Source organism: Typopeltis vanoorti, chromosome 3, assembly GCF_054136105.1.
Source record: "Typopeltis vanoorti isolate ZY-2024b chromosome 3, IOZ_Tvanoo_1.0, whole genome shotgun sequence".
Taxonomy (NCBI): Eukaryota; Metazoa; Arthropoda; class Arachnida; order Uropygi; family Thelyphonidae; genus Typopeltis; species Typopeltis vanoorti.
This window is the reverse complement of record NC_143551.1, coordinates 12764881-12786416: the sequence shown is the minus strand read 5'-3', so window position 1 is coordinate 12786416 and position 21536 is coordinate 12764881. Positions and strand designations below refer to the sequence as shown.

The following is a 21536-nucleotide window of genomic DNA, read 5'->3' as shown; positions in this document are numbered from 1 at the left end:
GATTAACAATCATACAGACAAATCCTATCATGCCTCTCCTCGAATATATTCACCTTCAGGGAACTCACAACAAATTCTGGCAATCCATTCCCACTCACCACTCTCCATGCAAAAAATCTGATCCTCACACCCCTACTAACCACACTCTTACACAACTTCCACAGATGGTCCCTAGTTTTCTGACTATTTGTCATATATTGAAATATTTCAGTTTTATATTTCATCAGTTTTATAAACTCCCTTTAATATTTTAAAAGTTTCTATCATGTCCCCTTTTTTCCACCTATCAACTAAACTTTCTAACCCACAAACCCTCAACCTATCCTCGTATTCCACAGACCTGTCAGCATCGTGGTCACTCATTTCTGAATCTTTTCAATCACGTCCTTTTCCCCAAGAAACCCAGGTGAGTAAATACGTGTGCAATAGTTAAGATATGGCTGAATCATAGACCTATAAAGAGGGATAATAACTTCCTAATCTTTACTCGTTAGCATGATTTTCAAAAACCAAGCAATTTGTTGAGCTACTTTACCAACTTTTGCAAAACACCCTCTGAAATTTAACTGCTGTTTTTTCAACATTGTCTCCAAGTCCCTAGCTTCATCAATTCCCTGCAATCCAATACCATCAATATGATACACCATATGCAATTTTTCAACCCAAAGTGTATAACCTTAACTTTTGCAACATTAAATTGACAATCATTATCCATTGCCCACAATGCCAATTTATTTAAATCATCCTGCAGGATATCTACATCACCTTTATCAATTATTGCTCTCCCCAGTTTTGCATCATCAGCAAATAACTGCATATCCCTTCTTAAATCTTTCCCAACATTGATATACAAATGAAAGAGTAGTGGCTCTAGTACCGAACCCTGAGGTACTAGGGCCACTCCACCATATACCACTCTCCGATGTTTGTACATTAGTCATCCTCCTATCCATACTACTAGCCTCATATTCATTTCCATCCTCTATAGTTTTTGTAATAGTTTTCCATGTGGTATTCTGTCAAATGCCTTTGCAAGAGCAGTATAATGAAGCCATTACCTTTATCCAGTTATGCTGTCATTTTATTATACTATACAAATGCCTTGTCAAAGTTGAGCAGTATCATGATATAGCCATTACCTTTATCCAATTCTGCTGTCACTTTATTATAAAATTTGGTTAAGTTACTAAGACAGGACCTACCCTTTACAAAGCCATGCTGCCTACTATAGAGTAATGTATCTTATCCACCCACTTTTGTATTTTACCTTTCACCAACTTTTCCAATACTTTAACAACTACTCCCGATATATTAATTAGTCCTTAGTTTTCTACCTCTGTCTTAGAGCCGCCTTTATGCAACTGTACTATCTTTCCCTCTTTCCACTCTCTTGGAACCCTGCCAGACTGAGACTTTGATTGAACAACTTTGTCAGAGGCAATGCCAATTCTCTTGCACATTCACATAGTACACTGGCTGATATGCCATCCAGTCCCACTGCTGTGGTCACATTCATATTTTCTAATATGCTGATCATCTATCTCAATGTTGATATGCATCTCTGTAAGATCATCAACTGTAAAATCACCACCTGGATGATAACCTTTGCAAAACTCAGCAACTCAACTATTTCTTTTAGTTCAGTCACCTTCCTACCATGAGCATTGTTTAAAGTCATTCTAATAGTAATTTTTTCTCTTACTTGCTACATAATGAAAAAACTCTTTTGGATTTACTTTAGCCTGTTTGGCTAATTCTCTCTCATAGTGTGATTTTGGCCTTCCTTTCATACGCTTGCACATTTTACTGCTCATGAGTATGCTGATCACTTTTTTCTTTATATTTCTTCCACAACGTTTTCTTTTTTTTTTTCAACTCTTGCTTTATATCCCTACTCATCCACTTAATTCCAACTTGGTTTATCCTCCTGACCTTGTGTATGCAGTCTGATACTGCTGTCCTCAAGCCATCTGTGAACACTTGCCATGCACTACTGGCAGTATTTCCTTGTAGCTTCTCAAGCCATAGCACTGATCCAAGATTACTCCTGTGTCTCTTATTTTCACCAGCCTTATAACTGAACATAAATTCCTTCTTGAAAGAGAACTCTATGTGTTTGGCAACTTTCCAGAACAAGACTGCATGGTCACTCTCCTCAGTTGGAGGCAGAATGTCTACCTTGATTATGGATACATCTTCTGATGCTGTTATCAGATATAACACCTTCAAACCTCTTTCCCTCTCTATAACATGTTATTTCATGTTATAGAGAGGGCAACTGTATAAATCCCACTTCCATCTTGCTATGCTCCCTTTCCTCTCTCCAATCGATTTCCCCATAGTTAAAGTCTCCCATAATAATTATTCAGCCTACTTGTACTTATTTGCTGATACATGGCATCGACTTCTTCCTGTGGATCCTCTGGTCTATAGCAACCCAACAACGTATTTTGTCCCATTTGCCTATCTCACACCAGACAGCCTCAAATGAACAATCTCCCTCAAACTTAATATCCTCTTTAACTTCTAATTTTGTTGGTTGTAATTCTGCAGCTATCATCAGCAATAACCCACCTCTTGTCCTGTTCCTTCTATCCTCCCTGAAAATACAATGCCCTTTACATTCTCTCCTTGTAATTATATAATTTTTCAGTCAACCAGGTCTGAGTGATGCCTACAATATTTGGCCAAGTTGAGCTTACCAGTGTCAAAAACTCTTCACCCTTATTCCTGATATTTCTTGTATTCGTGTACATGCATTTCAACATCTCTTTGTTACCCCTTGTGTAATATCATTACCAACCCATTTAAATTGGGGACCTGTGAAATCTCGTTCAGCATTGCATAATCATTATCATACCCATGCTCATTTATCATAGGGGTGGCCAGATACATTCTAGATTTCATCCTCCCTAATATCTCTAGTTTTCCTTGTTTCCACTACCACACTCTTACTAAACAACACTTTCTCCAAACATATAACACCAAAGCCATTCAAATTCATCCCATCAGGCATATACAAATCCTTTCGGCCATCAAACTCACTCCATACATCTATAAACTACACACCCTTTTTCGTGCATAATCTTCTCATTGACTCATTATCAATCATGGCCCTTCTTCTCAGTTCAGTCTTATCATACTGAGGGAGCAGACTCACAATCTTTACTTTTTTACTCTTCATTTTCACTTCCACTAATAACTCTTTCATATCTTCTCTCATTGCATGTCTCTCTTTTCAAATCATTTGTGCCAGCTAATACAATCAACTTGTTCGCTTCATTCTTCTGCATACAGCATCACTAACATCCTTTATCTTCATATACCTGGAAAACATACTTTCATCACTTTCTCATTTAGTACACCTCTTATCATTGAATCCTCATACAATACTATCTCTTTTCTACTAGTCTCTTGCTCTTTTGTACTTTTCCCATTCACTCTTTATTTGATGCTCCATCCTTCCTTACCACTTGCTAATAATTTCTGCAGTCCCTCACCATGCAAAATTTAAAAAAAATTAAATCATCTCATCTGAAGAGACTATAGGAGAGTAATGAGTGCAGAGAATGAATCTGAGCAAGTAAGAAGCAATGTGAAAGAGTGGGAGAGTAAGGAAGGAGAGATTGAAGTTGTACTTATGAATGGAGAACTAGGCAGCATGAGTAGAGAATGAAAGAACAAGTCTGCAATACAAACAGGGAAATAGGGAGACTCAGGGTAGACAGCGAAACACAGCATAAGAGAGGTTGCTGCTCCAAGAGGAATGCATGTTTAGATGAAACTTGGGATGTAGGTAAAACAGTTGGATTTGCAGATGGTTTTGGGATGAGTAAGGAGGAAAAAGAAATAGCTGAAGGAAGGTATGGAGAAGTCACATCTAATAAATGGTATCAGTGAAACTTGTTATAGATCTAGGAATGAGCTGTTATGTATGTATATGAATGCTAGATGTATCAGAAACAATGGAAATTAAATAGTTGTATTGATTAAGTTCGTCCATCCAAAAATTGTTGGAATAAGTGAGATATGGTTAGATGATTATGGAATCTTGACATGATTAGAGATGGAAGGGGTATTATTATGTATCTTGTGAAGATAGAAAGGATGAAAAATGAGGTGAAGTGCTACTGATGATAGAAAAGAGTTATGTCCATACAAGAGATGTATGGAGAATTAAGCAAACTTGATGTTAATAAGGCTGTGGGAATTTATGATATATCATTGCATATTTTGAAGGAATGTGCCAGGGATTTGACATCTGCCTTGACATATTTGTTTAATATGAGTCTTACATTGGGTTAAGTGCCAAAAGGAGTGGAAGGAAGGCATGATTGTACCACTTCATAAAGGAGGTGACAAAATTCAAGCTTCATATTGTAGGCCAATCTGTGTGTTGTGGTAAACGTGTTAGAGAGGCTGGTGAGAATCAGGATCCAGAATTGGATTCACAACAATGGTATTATCTTTGATGGACAGCAGGATTTGTGTAATTATTACAATAAGGTAACAGCAACATTGGATGTGGGAGATGGACAGACAGGAATATACTTAAACTTTGCAAAGGCTTTTGATAGATTACTGCATGATAAGTTGATAGTCAAACTACAGCTGACTGAGTTGGTTATTAGACTAGTGCATTGGATTGAAGATTGGCTATCTGACAGGTATTAAAAAGTTGTGTATGGGAGAGTAATAACCCAGAAGAGGAAAGGGATATGTAAGAGGGGAAAGAGCCATTGCTGGTTAACCCGATTGTTAATAATATTGGTGAAGATTTAAATGGGGATATTTACTTGTTTGCAGATGATGCAAAGTTGGAACGAACCATGAGGAGTAAAGCAAATGTGGCCTTACAAGAAGACTTGAATAGACTGAGTGAATGGGCATGGGAGTGGGAATGCGAGTTTAATATAGCAAAATGCAAGTTTTTCTTTGTGAGGTCATGTTTTAGGAATCTACTTACTTATTATCAGCAAAATATGTAGCCAGCAAAAAAAAAATGATTATGGTAGGATGACATTGACTGGAGATAATAATATCAGGACAACTACTGCAGAGGATATAGTTGAGATATTTGATGTGCAGTTCATAAAAGTCTTTCATCCTTTTTTTGCATCCATGATGAGGAGGAGAGAGGTTTTTCATCTTTCATGATGAGGAGGAGAGACTGACTGTGAGTGAGCAAGAAGTATATGCAAAATTTTGACAGCACACTACATTCCTCCCTTTCATTTGACAAACCCTACCCTACACAACTCACTTCAATCCACAGAACATCAACCACCACTGCCCTTAATTCCGACCTCCAAGCCATCCTCCGATGGGGCTCAGATAACCTTGTCAACTTCAACACTAGTAAAACCCAGTTCTGTCTTATTTCTCACAAAAAAGAACCGTTTTCCCCCAGCATTGTTTTCGATAACACTCAAATTCACAGACAAGACGAAATTTCTCTTCTCGGAATTACCTTGACATCAAGCCTCTCCTGGCATAAACACATCACAACCATTGCATCCTCAGCTTCCAAAAAACTAGGTTTCTCTTTCACTCGACGCTACTTCACCTCTAAACAGCTGTTAACACTATACAAGTCACAAATCCACCCAGCTTTCGAATACTGCTCTCACATCTGGAGTGGGGCTCCAAAAAAGCTCCATCAAAATGCTTGACACAATACAGAGGACAGCAATTAGACTAATAAATGATCCATCCCTCATCAACCCACTCCCCCACTTTCACATAGATGCTTGGTCTCTGCAATCTGTATATTCTATAAATACTTTCACAGGAAAGGGTCATCTGAAACAGCATCAATAATTCCCCCACCCTGTACTAAGCCCATTGGAACGCGTACAGCTGCCCCAACATCCTTTTACAGTATACCTCGAAACCCACAGAACAAGTTTCTTCTCCTCCTCATTCATCCCTGCTACTGTAGTACTGTGGAACAGTCTTCCCCCTGACATAATTCCCAAGGAATACAATATATAGGCGTTCAAATCAAATGTAAACAATTTTCTCCTTTCACAACCCATCACCCATATACGGTACTAATGTACAATAGGTTGACTAGTCAACCTCCTGTATATGGGCCCAACATAAAAAAATTGGGCAAACTTGATGTTAAGAAGGGTGTAGGACTTGATATATCACCATGTATTTTGAAGGAATGCACGATGGAGTTGACATCTGCCTTGACATGTTTGTTTAATATGAGTCTTACATTGGGTCAAGTTATGAAGGAGTGGAAGGAAGGCAATATTTTGCTGCTTTACAGGGTAGGTGACAGAACTCAAGCATCATAATAATATTATAGGCAAATCTGTGTGTCAGGTATTGTGATTAAAGTGTTGAAGAAGCTGGTGAGAACCAGAACACAGAATTGGGTTGACCACAGTGGCATTACCTCTGACGGACAGCATGGATTTGTGAAGGGAGGTCATGTTTTAGGAATCTGTTTACTTATTAGAATAAGGTGAAAGCTGCATTGAACAAGGAAGATAGATACACAGAAGTACACTTAGATTTTGCAAAGGCTTTTGATATATTACCACACAATAAATTGATAATCAAACTAGAGCAGATGGGATTGCATATTTGATTAGTGCATTAAACAACTTGCTGACATCTATCAGATGTCAGCAAGTTGTGTGGGGGAGCATTATCCCAGAAGAGGAAAGTCGATAATGTTCTTAGGGTTCTGTTTTAGGGCCATTGCTGTTTAGCCTGTATTCTAATGATATTAGGGAAGATTTGAAAAGGATATTGAGTTGTTTGCAGATGATGAAAAGTTGGGACAAAGTATGAAGAGTAGAGCAGATGTTGTGGCTTTACAAGAACACTTAAATAAGCTGAGTAAATGGCCACAGGAGTGGGGATGCCAATTCAGTGTTACAGAATACAAGCTTAGTTTTAAAATTTGGTAAACAAATATGGGATGTGTAATTTACTCTCGGTGGGGATGTATTGTTGGAGACGGAAGAAATAAGAGATCTTGGGGAGTGGATAAGGATCTAAAATTTATGACACATTGCTAAAATTGTGAGGACAACAGACAACACAATGAATTCTGGCAATGATGAGGAGGAGGACACTAACTTGTAAAAGTAAGGACATTCTGGTTATATTGTATAAGGCCTTGATTAGGCCACATATGGACTACTGCATACAGATTTGGTCACCTAGTTTTCAAAAGGATGAAGTGATGTTGGAAGGGTCCAGAGGTGATTGACTAAGGTAGTTTCTGATCTCTAGAATGTTTAATATGAAGAAAGTTTGAGAAGATGCACTTTACAGAGTCTAGTGGATAGGAGGAAGATGGATGATATGATAGAGATGTAGACATTGTTAAGGGGTTGTTATAAGATTAACATTGAAGAAATTTTTCATAAAATGTTGAGAGGTTGGGAGGAGAACAATTGTGAACCCTGGAAGTTGTATAAGGAGGGTGTGAGTAAGGGAGAAGCAGGTTTTTTGCATGGAGAGTTGTGAATGATTGGAATGCATTATCTGAGAGTGTGGTGTCTTCAGAGAATTTGATTATATTTATGGCATGGTATGATGAGTTGTGTGTATGACAAAGGGACCTCCTAGATGAGTTTTTGACTCCATGGGGGTCTTAGGATAATAATAACAATAATAATTTCAGCTTGCTGCAACATACAAACCTATCAGCCTATTTTTTACCTTCTCCTAAAGAAATTTCACCTTTGTGTTTACCTGACGTTTATATACAATTAATGAAATGTCATAAGGTTGGCTTTGTAGAACATGGAATTAATAATATTAGCCACTTAGCTACAGTATCCTTTGGAATGATGCAAAGTTGCTGCATCAAAGTGTACCAATTCGAATGTCTTTTTAAAGAAAGTGCTGAGGTTGTTCTTTATTATTTCAATTTGCATCTCAGTAATAGACTATACTGGCCCAAAATTTGGGAAATTATTATTAGCAGTTGTATTTCTCTCTCTCTCTCTCTCTCTCTCTTTGATCCTAATAACATAATACTTTTCACTCTGGCATTTTTCAACTGCACATGAGAAGATAACCATTGTTTACAGTATTGTTTATATGTAGTTTTAATTTTGTTGTATTTGAATTCTCTGTTGTTTTGTTCTTCTACATCAACAATGGTTCGTGATGCACAAATGCTGAGAGGTGGTTACAGGGTTAACACTGGAGAGTTCTTTTGCTTGGTGGAACAGCAAGAAGGAGTGATAACGAAGGGCCATCAATGGTAGTTACGAAAGGAAGCTGTGAGCAAGAGTGTGAGGAGTGGTTTCTTTGCATGGAGGGCAGTTGAACCATGGAATGCATTGTCTGATAGAGTGGTGGGAGCGAGAACGGTCAGTGAGTTCAAGAAGTGGTATGATAGACTTTGTGTTTCCTACGAAGGACCTCCCATGATGAGTCGGTATCCAGAGAGTTCATCATAAAGGCAATTCATCGAAAGATAATTCAGCGAATGAACCATTCATCGAAAAAACAGTTCACTGAAAATTTAAAATTTTCGAAAATGTTATGAGAAAATTGATCCATTTAGAACAAACACTGAACCGTGCAGAGTTAGATAACAATGCTACTTTAATAGGAAAAAATTATAGAACAATATGGTTTCTTATAGTCTTTCTTGTCTGATTACTTTCATGTCTGTTCATGGGACTGATTTGCCTGTTTCAGAGAGGAAAAACCCAGTCATCTCCGTATTATGCTTGCTAACTTACCTTTAGCTGAACAGGACGGATAAAAATGATGCGCTTCGTAAATGGGATTCCAACTACCCAGGTCTTTCTAACGGCTTCGTTTATACCGACTGAACTATGCAGGTTCCATTATTATTATTGTTGCTAGTAATAATATGCGACTTCAATACAGCAATTATTATGGGATGAATTTTACTCAGCTTCGCTATTTGAAACTTTTACAAGAAAATGTTGAACTTTTCTAGTTTTCAGTTCAGCTATATTCGGGGCGACAAAGAAATAACGCGTCCAAATTATGTACTGTATTACAAAATCTCTCTGACTCAGCAGAATTAGTAGAAGTTGCCAGTACAAGAAGCTGATGGCATGGTTCAGTTTTTGCTCTAAATGGATTACTTTTATCATAGCATTATCGAAAATTTAAAATTTTCGGTGAATGGTTTTTTCGATGAATTGCATTTTCAATGAATTGTTGTTTGATGAATTGTTCAATCGATGAATTACCTTTTCAATTAATTGTCTTTCGACGAATTGCCTTTTTGATGAATTTTCATGTAACCGATGAGTCTTTTGACTCATCGAAGACCTGAATAATAATAATAATAATAATAATAATAATAATAATAATTCAAAATGCTGCAAACTGTCGTACGTGTGGCTAATACAAAAAAAAAAAAATCTTGCAACTCCATGGACATCCTCAATAATAATAATAATAATATGAAAACAAGTCAGATACTCTGGTGAAGTGGTATAATATTAATTATTACCACCGTATTGGGCAAGAGAAAACTGAAATAATTTTCTTTTTCTTTTTCTTTTTTTTTTTTAGTTATGGCTTGGTCTTCAAGTGGACTTGGATTTGATAGCATTCCAAACATTTCTACTGTTCAGCGAGTTTCATTGAAACAGCTCTTACCAAATTTATTAAATACTTTTGTAGTTGGAGTTGTAATTGCTAAATGTGATCAAAGACCTGTTCCCAATAGAAGAAGTAAGTTATTTTTAGGGTTACAGAAAGTCTTAAAAAGGGTTGATAAATTTACATGTATATGATAATTGACTAATATAAACATTCTTTCTACTTGAATTATAACTTTAACTTTATATAAGCTTATTCCCTTATTGTTTCAGCTTTTATATCCAGAAGTCCCTATAAATGAAGATAGAAAGAAGATAAACCAAAATCATAGAGTGTTTCTCATGAAATAAGTAAAAGAATGAAAAACTCTACTTTTATTTTAAATTTTATTTAATTTGTCATGCGATGCATCATCATCATTATTATCAACATTTGACCTCCCGATCATCGAATTCCCGATGATTGGAGTAAAGCTCTAATAGTACCCATATATAAAAAGGGAAATAAAACTGAATGTGAGAATTACAGAGGTATCTCCCTACTGAATGTTCCTGGCAAGATCTATGCAAGTATACTTGAAAAACAGTTGAGAAGAATTGTGGAAGAAAAGCTTGGTGAAGAACAAGCAGGATTCAGGCTAAAATAGAGGCTGTCAGGATGAGATCTTCACTTTACGACAAATAGTTGAGAAAGCATGGGAATATAACAAAGATCTATATTTAAGTTTTGTCGATCTGGAAAAGGCATATGACAAGGTGCCAAGAGAGAAGCTATTCAATAAGCTACAGTTATATGATGTCAATGGGGCATTATATCAAGCAATACTTAGTCTTTATTTGATTTGTAAGTCAGCAGTTAGAATTGAAGGAAGTACAGGAAGATCGTTTAATGTTAAAACTATTGTGAGACAGGGATGTACATTATCCCCTTTGTTATTCATTATCTATATGGATCACATTATGAAGGAAAGTGGTATTAAACATGATATCAAAATTGGAGATGTTAATGTCAGCTCTTTACTTTATGCGGATGATGTTATACTTCTAAATAAATCCGCTACAAGTCTGCAAGATTCTCTGACTAAATTGAATAACTGTTGTAATAGATATGGTATGAAGGTCAGCAATAAAGAGACAAAGACAATGAAAATAGGCAGAATCATTGAAGATGTCAACTGTGTTGTGAATGGAGAACCTGAGGAACAAGTAAAACATTTCAGCTACTTAGGCATGATTTTTACTGAAGGTAAATTAAATATGGAAATAGACAACAGAATCAACAAAGCTGGTATGGTAGGCAGTCAATTGAATAAATTCATATGGAATAAGAGAGAAATTAGTCAGAACACTAAATTAGCTGTATACAAGACAGTGTTCAAACCAGTTTTAACTTATGGATCTGAGAGCTGGGTTAGAAGTAAAACACTTGACCAAAGACTAGAGACCGCAGATATGAGAGTCCTGAGAAAGATTAGAGGCGTGAACAGATGGCATCAATGGCAATATCATATTAAAAATGAGGATATTAGGAAAACAGCTTGACATTATGAGCATCCAGGAATACGTTAGCAGAGCTAATCTCAAATGGTATGGTCACTTAAATAGAATGGGCGAGGAAAGATTAGCAAAACAAGTGTTCTCTGCCAGGTTGGTAGGAAAACGACCCAGAGGAAGACCAAGATATAGGTGGAGTGATACGGTACAAAGTGCTTTAGGCAATAGAAATATAAGATCTGATAATGTTGGAGTCTTGACAAGTAACAGACTGATATTGAGGAAAATTGCAGATGAGAAGTTAGTAATGATGTAAATTTTTCATAAATTTTTCATATCATATCCTGTACACCCCTTGAGGGTACATTTCAGGAATTTGATGATGATGATGGTGATGACATTTGACCTCCATGGAGTCAAAGACTCGTTGTGGGAGGTCACACTATTGTACGCAATGCTCATCCAACACACACTATAGCACACAATGCTTATCCAACATACACTACAATGCTCATCCAACCATGCCCTAAACTGATTCAGTGTGTCTACACCCACATCACACTCAGGCAATGTATTCCACTCACCAACCACTCAACATGCAAAGAACCTACTCCCCTGTTCACGCCCTCCTTATACAGTTTCCAGTGATGGCCCTTTGTTCTACTCTCCTCTCATTCTATGAAAAATTTTCTTCCATGCCAACCCAATAACAACCTCTGACTAGCTTATGTGTCTCAATCATATCCCCCCCCCCCCTCTTCCTCCTATTCACGAGGCTCTGCAACTTACATTCTCTCAATCCGTCCTCATACTCCACATTTCAAATACCACTGACTATCTTTATGAATCTTCTCTAGACCCTTTCCAACATATCCTCATCACCATGAAAACTTGGTAACCAAATCTGAGCACAATAATCCATATGAGGCCTGATCAAGGCCTTATATAACCACAATGGAATCATAACCTCTCCATTTCTGCATGTCAGGGACCTCCGCATCATTGCAATTATCCGATGTGATGTCTTTACAACTTGTGCAATGTGGCCCCTGAATTTCAGGTCCTTGTCCACCATCACACCTAGATCTCTCATCTCCTCTACTTCCGTTAAAGGTTCCCCACCAAGTGCATTCGTTGCATCCCGTCATTGCTTACCAAATCTCAAAACCTTACACTTTGCAACATTGAGCTGACAGTTCCACTTACCTGCCCAATCATGCAATCTATTCAAGTCTTCTTGTAAGGCAATAATATCCGCTTGATTTTGCATTGCTCTCCCCAGTTTTGCATCATCTGCAAATAGCTGGATATCACTAGTTAAACCCAACCCAATATCATTAACATACCAATTGAACAACAATGGCCCCAAAACTGAACCCTGTGGCACACCACTAGTTACCTTTCTCTTTCGGGATGCTGCACCCTGATATACAACTTTCTGATACCTATCTGACAGCCAGTTACTGATCCAACTCAGAAGTCTGTTATCCAATCCCATTTGTTTCAATTTATCTAAGAGCTTATCGTGTGGCAGTCTATCAAAAGCCTTTGCAAAATCTAAGTACACCACTGTATATGCATCTCCCCTGTACAAGGTGTTTGTCAGTTTGTTATAGTACATAAATAAGTTAGTGAAACATGATCTCCCCTTAACAAACCCATGCTGATAACCACAGAGAATACTGCTGTTATCAACCCATTTCTGTATCCTACTTCTCACCAATCTCTCCAGGACCTTCACCATGACTCGAGATATACATACCAGCCTATAATTTGAAGCTACAGCCTTATTATCACCTTTATGCAGTGGAACAATTTTACCCGCCTTCAATTGCATTGGAACTTGTGCTGTTTTAAGACTCTTATTAAACAGGCATGCCAATTTCCTTGAACATTCCCTGAAGATGCTTGGTGATATATCATCAAATTGCCTTATTGACATCAAGTTTATTTATTTCCTCAAATACCTCTTGGTCAATCACAATTAAGCCATCCTCTCCTATGTCTTCTGCACTTAAGTTCCTCATGATTTCTCCCTGATCAGGATGAAATACCCTTATAAATTGATCACTGAACAATGTCTTCTGCAGCAGTTACATTCTACCACTTTCATCCTTTAAGTTCATCTTACCATGATAATTTTCCTTCTACTTGCCACATATCTAAAAAACTCTCTAAGCTTTTTCTTTGCCTGATTTGCCAATTTCTGCTCATACTCTACTTTTGTTTTCCTTACTGAATCACTCTCCTGGCTTGTTTTTTATATTCTCCATGTGACTGATTATTACCATTATTCATCTTGTACTTCCTCCAAAGTACCTTCTTTTTCCATATTTCATGTTTAAGCTCCACATTCATTCATTTTACACCTGCCTTATTCAACCTTTAGCTCTCAGAATACAGTCGTACATTGATACTGTTATGTATTTCTTTGTCAGTTCCTAGCATTTATTTCCTTACCACTCAACTCCTCGTTCCATGTTATTGCTCCAAGCTGTCTCCTAAGCTTGTCCTAATCACCAGCCTTATAATTCCACATACATCCTTTCCTCACAAAAGTCTGCAAATGACTAACCACAACACAGGTGATTACTTCATGATCACTTTCACCATCTGGAGGAAATGCGAAACTCCCCTCTAAAAATTACATCCTCTGATGAAACGATGAGATCTAGAACTTTTGATCCTCGCATGCCCTTCTTTACATGCTGCCTGAGATAGTTATCTCTCAAGAACTCGAACTGGGAATAAGGAAAATTCATTTTCCTTATTCCCAGATGCTATCTCCTCATTCCAATCTATACCACCATAATTAAAATCACCAATAATAATTACCCTTCCTTTGTTCAGTAATCCAAGTTGTTTACACATTTCTTCATTACCACCTTCCACATTCCCAGGCCTATAGCAACATCCAACTGAATACTTTCTTATCTACCTTATGTGGACTTAATTCCCCTGCTATCATCATCAGCACTCCCCCCTCCCTTCTTTCCCTTTCTATCCTCGTGAAAAATACTGTACCCTTCCATTTCTATTTCCATTACAATATCATCTTCATTCAACCATGTTTCACTTATTCCAATGATTTGGGGGCGAATAAACTCAATCACTGAAACCATTTCATCCCCTTTATTCCTGATATTTCTGACATTTGTAAACAAACACAGCAGTTCGTTTTTAGGTCTATAGCCAGTCCTACCCAAGCCATTGGTTGTGATTTCCCGCTACACCTGCCCAATCACCTTTATCACCACTTACCACATACATCTGTTCCGTCTCAACTTCTTCACACACATCGCAATACATTCCATCTTCATACGCACATTCACTTCTACTTTCAACATTTACTCTCCTTATGCCATGACTCCCTGTCCACTCAACCCCCCCCCCCCCGTTTCCCTGTTCCTCTTGTATTCCCATTCTCTCTTCCTCTCTCACACTACTGTTTCCATTGCTAAGCACTTCTGTCTCTTCAGTACTTTCTCCTGATTTTTCCTTTCATCTCTTTCTTCTGATCTCTGGCATGCGTCATGCACACTATACTTCCATCCAGCAACACTTTCTCCAGCACACTCACTCCAAAGCCATTTAAATGCAGCTGATCATGTCTGTATAATTTCATTCTACCCTCAAACACATGCTATACATCCACATACTCCACTCCCTTCTCCTCACACACTCCGCTAGCATACCATTCATTATTTTGGCTCTCCATTGCAACTCATCATCGTCATATCTAGGTAACACACTGACAACCTTTCCTAATACACTGTTATCTTTCACTCTTCTCAATAGTCTTCTGATATTTGTCTCACATCCTTCTTATGTCCACTTAGATCATTTGTTCCCACAATCACAACTAACTCTCTTGCTCATTTCTTCCTCACGTCCAATGCCTTAATTATCGTACTCATTCTCCCACCCGGATAGCAGACTTTATGGAGTCTCCATATATCCATATACTGCTATCCTAGAATCACTCATTTCTTCTTTTACTCTTTTTTCTTTCTTCTCTTGCACACTTTCATTAGTTTCCACTAGACGTCTAACATCACTCCATATATCCTTCATTTCATTTTTCATTTCCAATAACTGTTTCATTAAATTTTGCATTCCGACAATTTCACACTCTATCTCACTACCTCTCGTTTGGCCACACTTTATTTCCTTTTCCTCATTCATACTTTCTTTCACTCCTTTATCACTAACTTTCGCTTGTACATTTTTGCATTCTTTCACTCCTTCAGTTTCTTCACCTTTCATTTCATTTCTGTTTTTTGTAACTTTTTCTGTAACTTTTGCTTCTACGTCTTTACATTCTTTTAATCTCTCAGTTTCTCTTGCTTTCCATTTCATTTCCGTTTTTTGCAACTTTTACATTACTTTTGCTTCTAGATCCTCGCATTCTTTCACTCCCTCAGTTTCTCCTGCTTTCATTTCCATTTTTCATAACTTTTTCCATAACTTTCACTTCTACATCTTTACATTCTTTCACTCCGTGTGTTTTTCTGCCTTTCGTTTCATTTCCATTTCTTTCATTTACACCATCTACCTTTTCAGTCAGTTTTGCATTCTTTGTATTATGGTCCAACAATATATCGCACTTCCGACACATCTATACTTTCTCTCATCTCTTATTCATTCTCTCTCTCTCTCTCTTCCCAAAGACATCTCTGCCACTTCGCCATGCATACATATTGCACACATAACATCGAATCAGTTTTGAAAAGTCAATGTCATCAATGCTATTTGACTTTCATGGCATTTGCCTAGTAACACCAGTTGTCGCCTGTGTGGTTGACCTCATAACTGCCATTGTGTGATATTTAAAACTTCAATTTAGACTAATAAATCTGACAGAATTTCACACCAAAAATCACTTAGACACACTTCGTTATCAAAAATAAATAACAAAACCCTAAAATTTATGAAACGCTGCCAATTATTATTCAAAATAGCACTTATCTTTCTGGAGTTCTTTCTGATACTACACAACTTGCATTGTGCAGTGTACACAACACTACACATCATCATCATCAGTTATAAGGACCTGCTCTTTATCAGGTGACAACCTTTATTATTAAGCCAGGTGACCAGCATGGTAAGAAAGGCAAAAAAATTATGAGAGAACAGTAGTTGAGTAAGTTAAAGGAAATCGCAGAGTTTTTTTTCACTGTATAGCAAGTAAAAGGAAAAATGAGTATGAATAATTATAATGAATGCTGATGGTAGAGAGGTGACAGAATCAGAAGGAATGGCTGAGTGATCACTTTGTGAGGGTGAGCCATCCAGGTGGAGATATTGCAGTGTTAGAAGTGACAATGACTGACATGAGACTAAAGCTAGAACTGAATGCACTTAGGATATTCAAAAATTTAAATATGAATACTGCCATGAGTTTTGATGGGTTATTGACATATGTGTTATGAGAAAATATATGACAGTGCCTTTGAGAAGGCTTCTTAATTTAAATCTCAGTTCTGACAGGGTCCCAAAAGAGTGAAAAGAAGGGAAAATAGTTTCCTTGCATAAAGGAAGCCTCAAGACAGAAGCTGCAAATTATAGACTGATTGAGATCTTAGAAATAGTGGTTCAGGTTTGGAAAAGTTGGTTAAGGGCAGCATTCAGGAATGGATGGATAGGAACATGACTGTAGAGGTTAGCATCACTTGATGAAAGGTAGGTTTTGCCTTCGTAATTTACTCACATTTTGTAGTAAAGTGACAGTTGTGATTAATAAAGGAAATAGCTACATTATGACTCTGCTAAACTTTACAAATACATTATACAGGATAAACTTGGAGCTCTGTAATGTAGAATTAGAACAGGGTAGAACTAAAAAAATTGGTGACATGGATAAGAGGGTTGCTGATGGAAGAGTAGTATGTGGCAGAGTAGAATCCAAGAAAAGACAACTAACTAGCGGAGTGCTACAGGACTCTGGGCTGCTGCTGTTTAGGTTGTACACTAATGATATTAAAGAAATATATTTAAAAATTATTTAAAAAAATTATTAAAAAAATATATTTACGATTAATGATATTTGTACATTAATGCTGGCCTGGTTGGCCCTTTTGGCTGCGAGTTCGAATCCCACCATGGGTATGGATGTTTGTGATTGTATAGCTGTTGGTGGATTGAGTGGTGGAGATGGAGCATTGTAGATAGTTTCCCTCCCTCGATGAGTCCTTGGACTCCTTGGAGGTGTCACGTAATAATGATATAGGGAATGATTTGAGAAGGAATATTCAATTTGCTGATGTTACAAAACTTCAGTAGGTTGAAGGAAATCCCAAAGAGTTTTTTCACTATATGGCAAGTAAAAGGACAAATGATTACGATAAAATAATTTCAATGAATGCTGATGGTAGAGAGATGACAGAATCAGAAGGAATAACTGAGTGATCACTTTCTGAGGATGTGTCATCCATTATATTTTCCTAACGAATTTTATTATTATATGAGAACATCCATGAAATACAGTCTCATCACAGGCAGTCCACAGTGCTCCATGTGGATGACACACCTGGATTGCCTGCATAATGAATGTAATATTATCTCCTCTTTTATTAATTATTTATTATTCGTTATATTTTATTCTGATATTATTTATTTATTTAATCATTTATTATTAAACCTTCGAACTGCGCCTTTATGTTCTTTTCCTTAACAGTCGTAACACGGAGTTTGTAGTTGTTGCTTGAGCTAGTTCAATCACTTTTAATCCTCTCTGGCTATAACTTGCCCCCCCCCCCTCTCAAAGTCATAAGTATGCTATTTTTCACATGTACATAGTCTATATTTAGGAAGTGCTTTGGGCTGGAACCAATTCCCTTGTCTATCTTGCTGACTTTCTCTTGCACTGATTTTTAAAAATCTATTTGTTTTTTCGACATTAAAGATCTCGTAGAGGAATTGTATGTCTTTCCCATGCAAGAGAAACGTCCAGCTCAACACAGAAACATCTCTAAAATTTAATTCTAATTCAAGCAACGTTAAAACCTAAAATCAGTGAGTCGTGGCTATTCTATCTTCAAGACACACAGGTTCTATATTTTATGAGACAGTGTATTGGTAAGGCAGAATCAGGCAAGCTACTAACAAACAAAACTGTTTATTCATTCTAAATCAAGGTAATTACAAAGATTAATTCTACATATATCAAAATATCTATCTCTAATTAACTCAGCTAAATGACAATGGAAACAAAGAAACATGTCTGGTTCTCCGCTCGATAAGATTAGCAATTCTCGCTTAAGCCCTTTTGATAAAAAAACTATACATGCTCAAAACAATCCGACACGTGATTAGACATATACACACACTCGTACGTAACTTAACTCAGACTAAAACAGAATTAGGCATAACTAAACTTTACAATCAATTTCGCCTTCATCACATAACATTAGCAAATTTCCCTGAATTCTGTAAACAATTAGTTCACTGTTAATTAGAAGTGCAGCTTCCGACTTCACAAAAAAAATGTTCTTTACACTAACTAGCTATGGGATTGGCATTCTTAGCCTTAATTTTCACAATCTAGGAAAGTTCTACAAAATTCTTACTTGCAACCTTGTCAGCTAGTTCAGTACACTAGATCCTAGAGATCATGATCATTTTCCTCTTCCTTCCGGTAAAAACTACAATTGGGCACTAGTTCACGGCAACGATGATACAGCATACTCGGAGATTGTCAAGAAACTTCTCAGTGGGACTTCGGGAATAGATCGTCATTGCTGTTATGAACCTCCTATCATCGTCGGTCTTCTGCTGGTGGGAAGTGACTCCCCCCGTCCTTTGAATGACTGGCCACAGGAACCTCTTCGAAACAAGACCGGAAGCGAGAGCCAGGAACAGAGCCTTTTGGCCCCTCGATTTCTCCATTTTATCCTATATTCTCTCGACCTTGGAATTTCCTCAGATTAAATACCCGGATTTTCTTGGATGGGTTTTCTCTGCCACCCCGCTTTTGCTGAGTTTTGGCAGGAAAACCTGCAACTTGCTGACTTTTGCGATTTGTACAAGCCTCAGGTCTACATGTCTAATCCTGTCTGAGCCATTTCTTTGTTTGTACAATTTCAGTGGTTCTTAAATATTTTAATAATTTACTCTAATATTTTACCAGATATAAAACAGGCAAAATTAAGTTAAAAGTTAATTCAATTACAAGTATTTTGCATAATTTTTTATTCCCAAGTAAAATCGGTATAGAAAAATTTTGTTCTAAATTTTTTCTATATGAAATTTTACAGAATTTTATAGACTGATATTATTATTATTATTATTACTACCCTAAGATCCCATTAAGTCAAAGTCTCATCTAGGAGGTCCCTTTGTCATAAACACAGCTCATCATACCATGCCTTAAACATGTTCAAATTCTCTGCAGACATCACACTCTCAGTTAAGGCATTCTAATCATTCGCAGTTCAGCAGCATGCAAAAAACATAAATAATATGCAAAAAACATAAAATAATAATTCTAATCATTCACAGTTCAGCAGCATGCAAAAAACCTGCTTCTCAGTCCCTTGTTCACACTCACCTTATACAGCTTCCAGGGATGACCTCTTGTTCTCCAGTGATCTCAGTGGACAATGGATAATGGTTATAAGTTTAGTGTGGCAAAGTGTATGATTATGCACTTTGGAATGAAAGGATGACAAGCCGTATATTACACTGATGTGACTATACTGCAGAGAATTGACGTACATAGAGATTTGTGTTGTTATGGTCACTGATATGAAGTTCAGAGGCATATTGCAAAAGTGTCAAGATAACTTAGGATGTTCAACAACATACTGAGAAAACTTGAAAACCTCTTATAAAGAGGGTTAACCACTTTATAAAACTGATACCCACAGCTAGACTACTGTGTACAGATTTAATTTGACTATGCATCCTGTGGATGTGTTAAAAATAGGATCCAGAGTCAAGTCAACAAGATTGTGATTGGTCTGCAGAGTTCAGTGCTCCCTTTGAGGAGAGAAAGACTTTAGGAGATGTGATTTCATAGGGTAGATGCTTAAGAAATTTTTTATTACATGACTGGACAGGAGAGAAAGGGAGTGACCTTCAGAAATTTGTTTAGAGAGTAACGAATAAGTGGAATAGGTTTGGAGGCAGTCATTACTACTTTCTCAGTGAATGAGTTTAAGGATAGGTATTTTAGGTGTTATGTGAATAATAGTTACTTCTGACTCGTGTGATGAGACTTTGCAGTTCATGGATGTTCCCATATAATAATGATAATAAAATTCATTAGGAAAATATAATAATAATTATGATTATAAACTTGAGAAGTAGGTTTTTTCCAATAGGGAAGGATCTACTTTACCCAGTGGAAAGAAAGATAATAAACTCATGTTCTTTACAAGTCTTCTAAAATTTTGGGCAGATGAGGGTAACGTTATCTGTGACAGTCAACACGGATTTGTGAGGGGATGTTCTTGTTTTAGTAATATGCTAGCCTTTTATAATAAAGTTATAAGAGCAGTAGATGAGGGAAAGGCATATACTGCCATTTTCTTGGATTTAGTGAAGGCATTTGAGAGGGTGCCACATGATAAGCTGATATTTAAGTTGCAGCACATGGAACTGGATGTCAGGTTGGTCAACTGGATTTAGCATTGGCTGTCTGATAGGTATCAGAGAGTTGTTTATGGTGGAGCAGTTTCAAGGAGGCAGAGGGTTACAAGTGGTGTCCCACAGGGCTCAGTACTAGGACCTATATTGTTTAACCTATATATCAATGACATTGTCAATGGATTGCAAGGGGATATTCAGTTGTTTGCAGATGATGATGCGAAGCTGGGATGGATTATTAGTAATAGTGCAGATGTGGTAGCCCTGCAAGAGGATTTGAATAAGCTAGATAGATGGGCAAATGAATGGGGATTTAAGTTTAATGCAGCAAAATGTAAGGTCTTGTGGTTTGGCACACATCGATGGGACATTACATACTCTATCGGAGGAGATATACTGGAGGAAGTAGGGGAGACAAGAGATCTGGGGTTGATGATTGATAGAAACCTGAAATTCAAGGGACAATTGCGAAGGTGGTGAAGGTAACACAAAGGACTGCTGCAATAATGAGAAGGACACTGACCTGCAGAGATAAAAGAGTTATCATTCCATCGTATAAGACCCTGATCAGACCACACTTAGACTATTATTCTCAGATTTGGTCCCCAGGATTTGAAGGGGATAAATTAACTCTGGAAAGGGTACAGAGGCAGATAACAAAGGCAGTTTCAGGAGTGTACAGTGTTATTTATGAGGATCGGCTGAGGGAATGTGGACTGCAGAGTTTGGTGGATAGAAGATGTGATATGATTGAGACTTTTAACCTGTTGAGAGGTGGTTACAGGGTTGACACTGGGGAGTTCTTTCGCTTGGTTGAACAGCGGGAAGGAGTAATGACAAGGGGCCATCCCTGGAAGTTATGAAAGGAAACTGTGAGCAAGAGGGTGA

At 37.3% G+C, this 21536-nt stretch overlaps 1 protein-coding gene across 1 annotated transcript in view; it reads left to right on the top strand.

The window, feature by feature from the left end:
* The window catches only part of hdm (meiosis specific with OB domains hold'em), a 297283-nt gene that overhangs the window by 58007 nt on the left and 217740 nt on the right, over positions 1-21536 (top strand). The window contains exon 2 of the mRNA XM_090415441.1: positions 9538-9699. Coding sequence (XP_090271567.1) covers positions 9540-9699 — 160 coding nt within the window. The 5' untranslated portion in view covers positions 9538-9539. The remainder of the gene's footprint in view (positions 1-9537; positions 9700-21536) is intronic.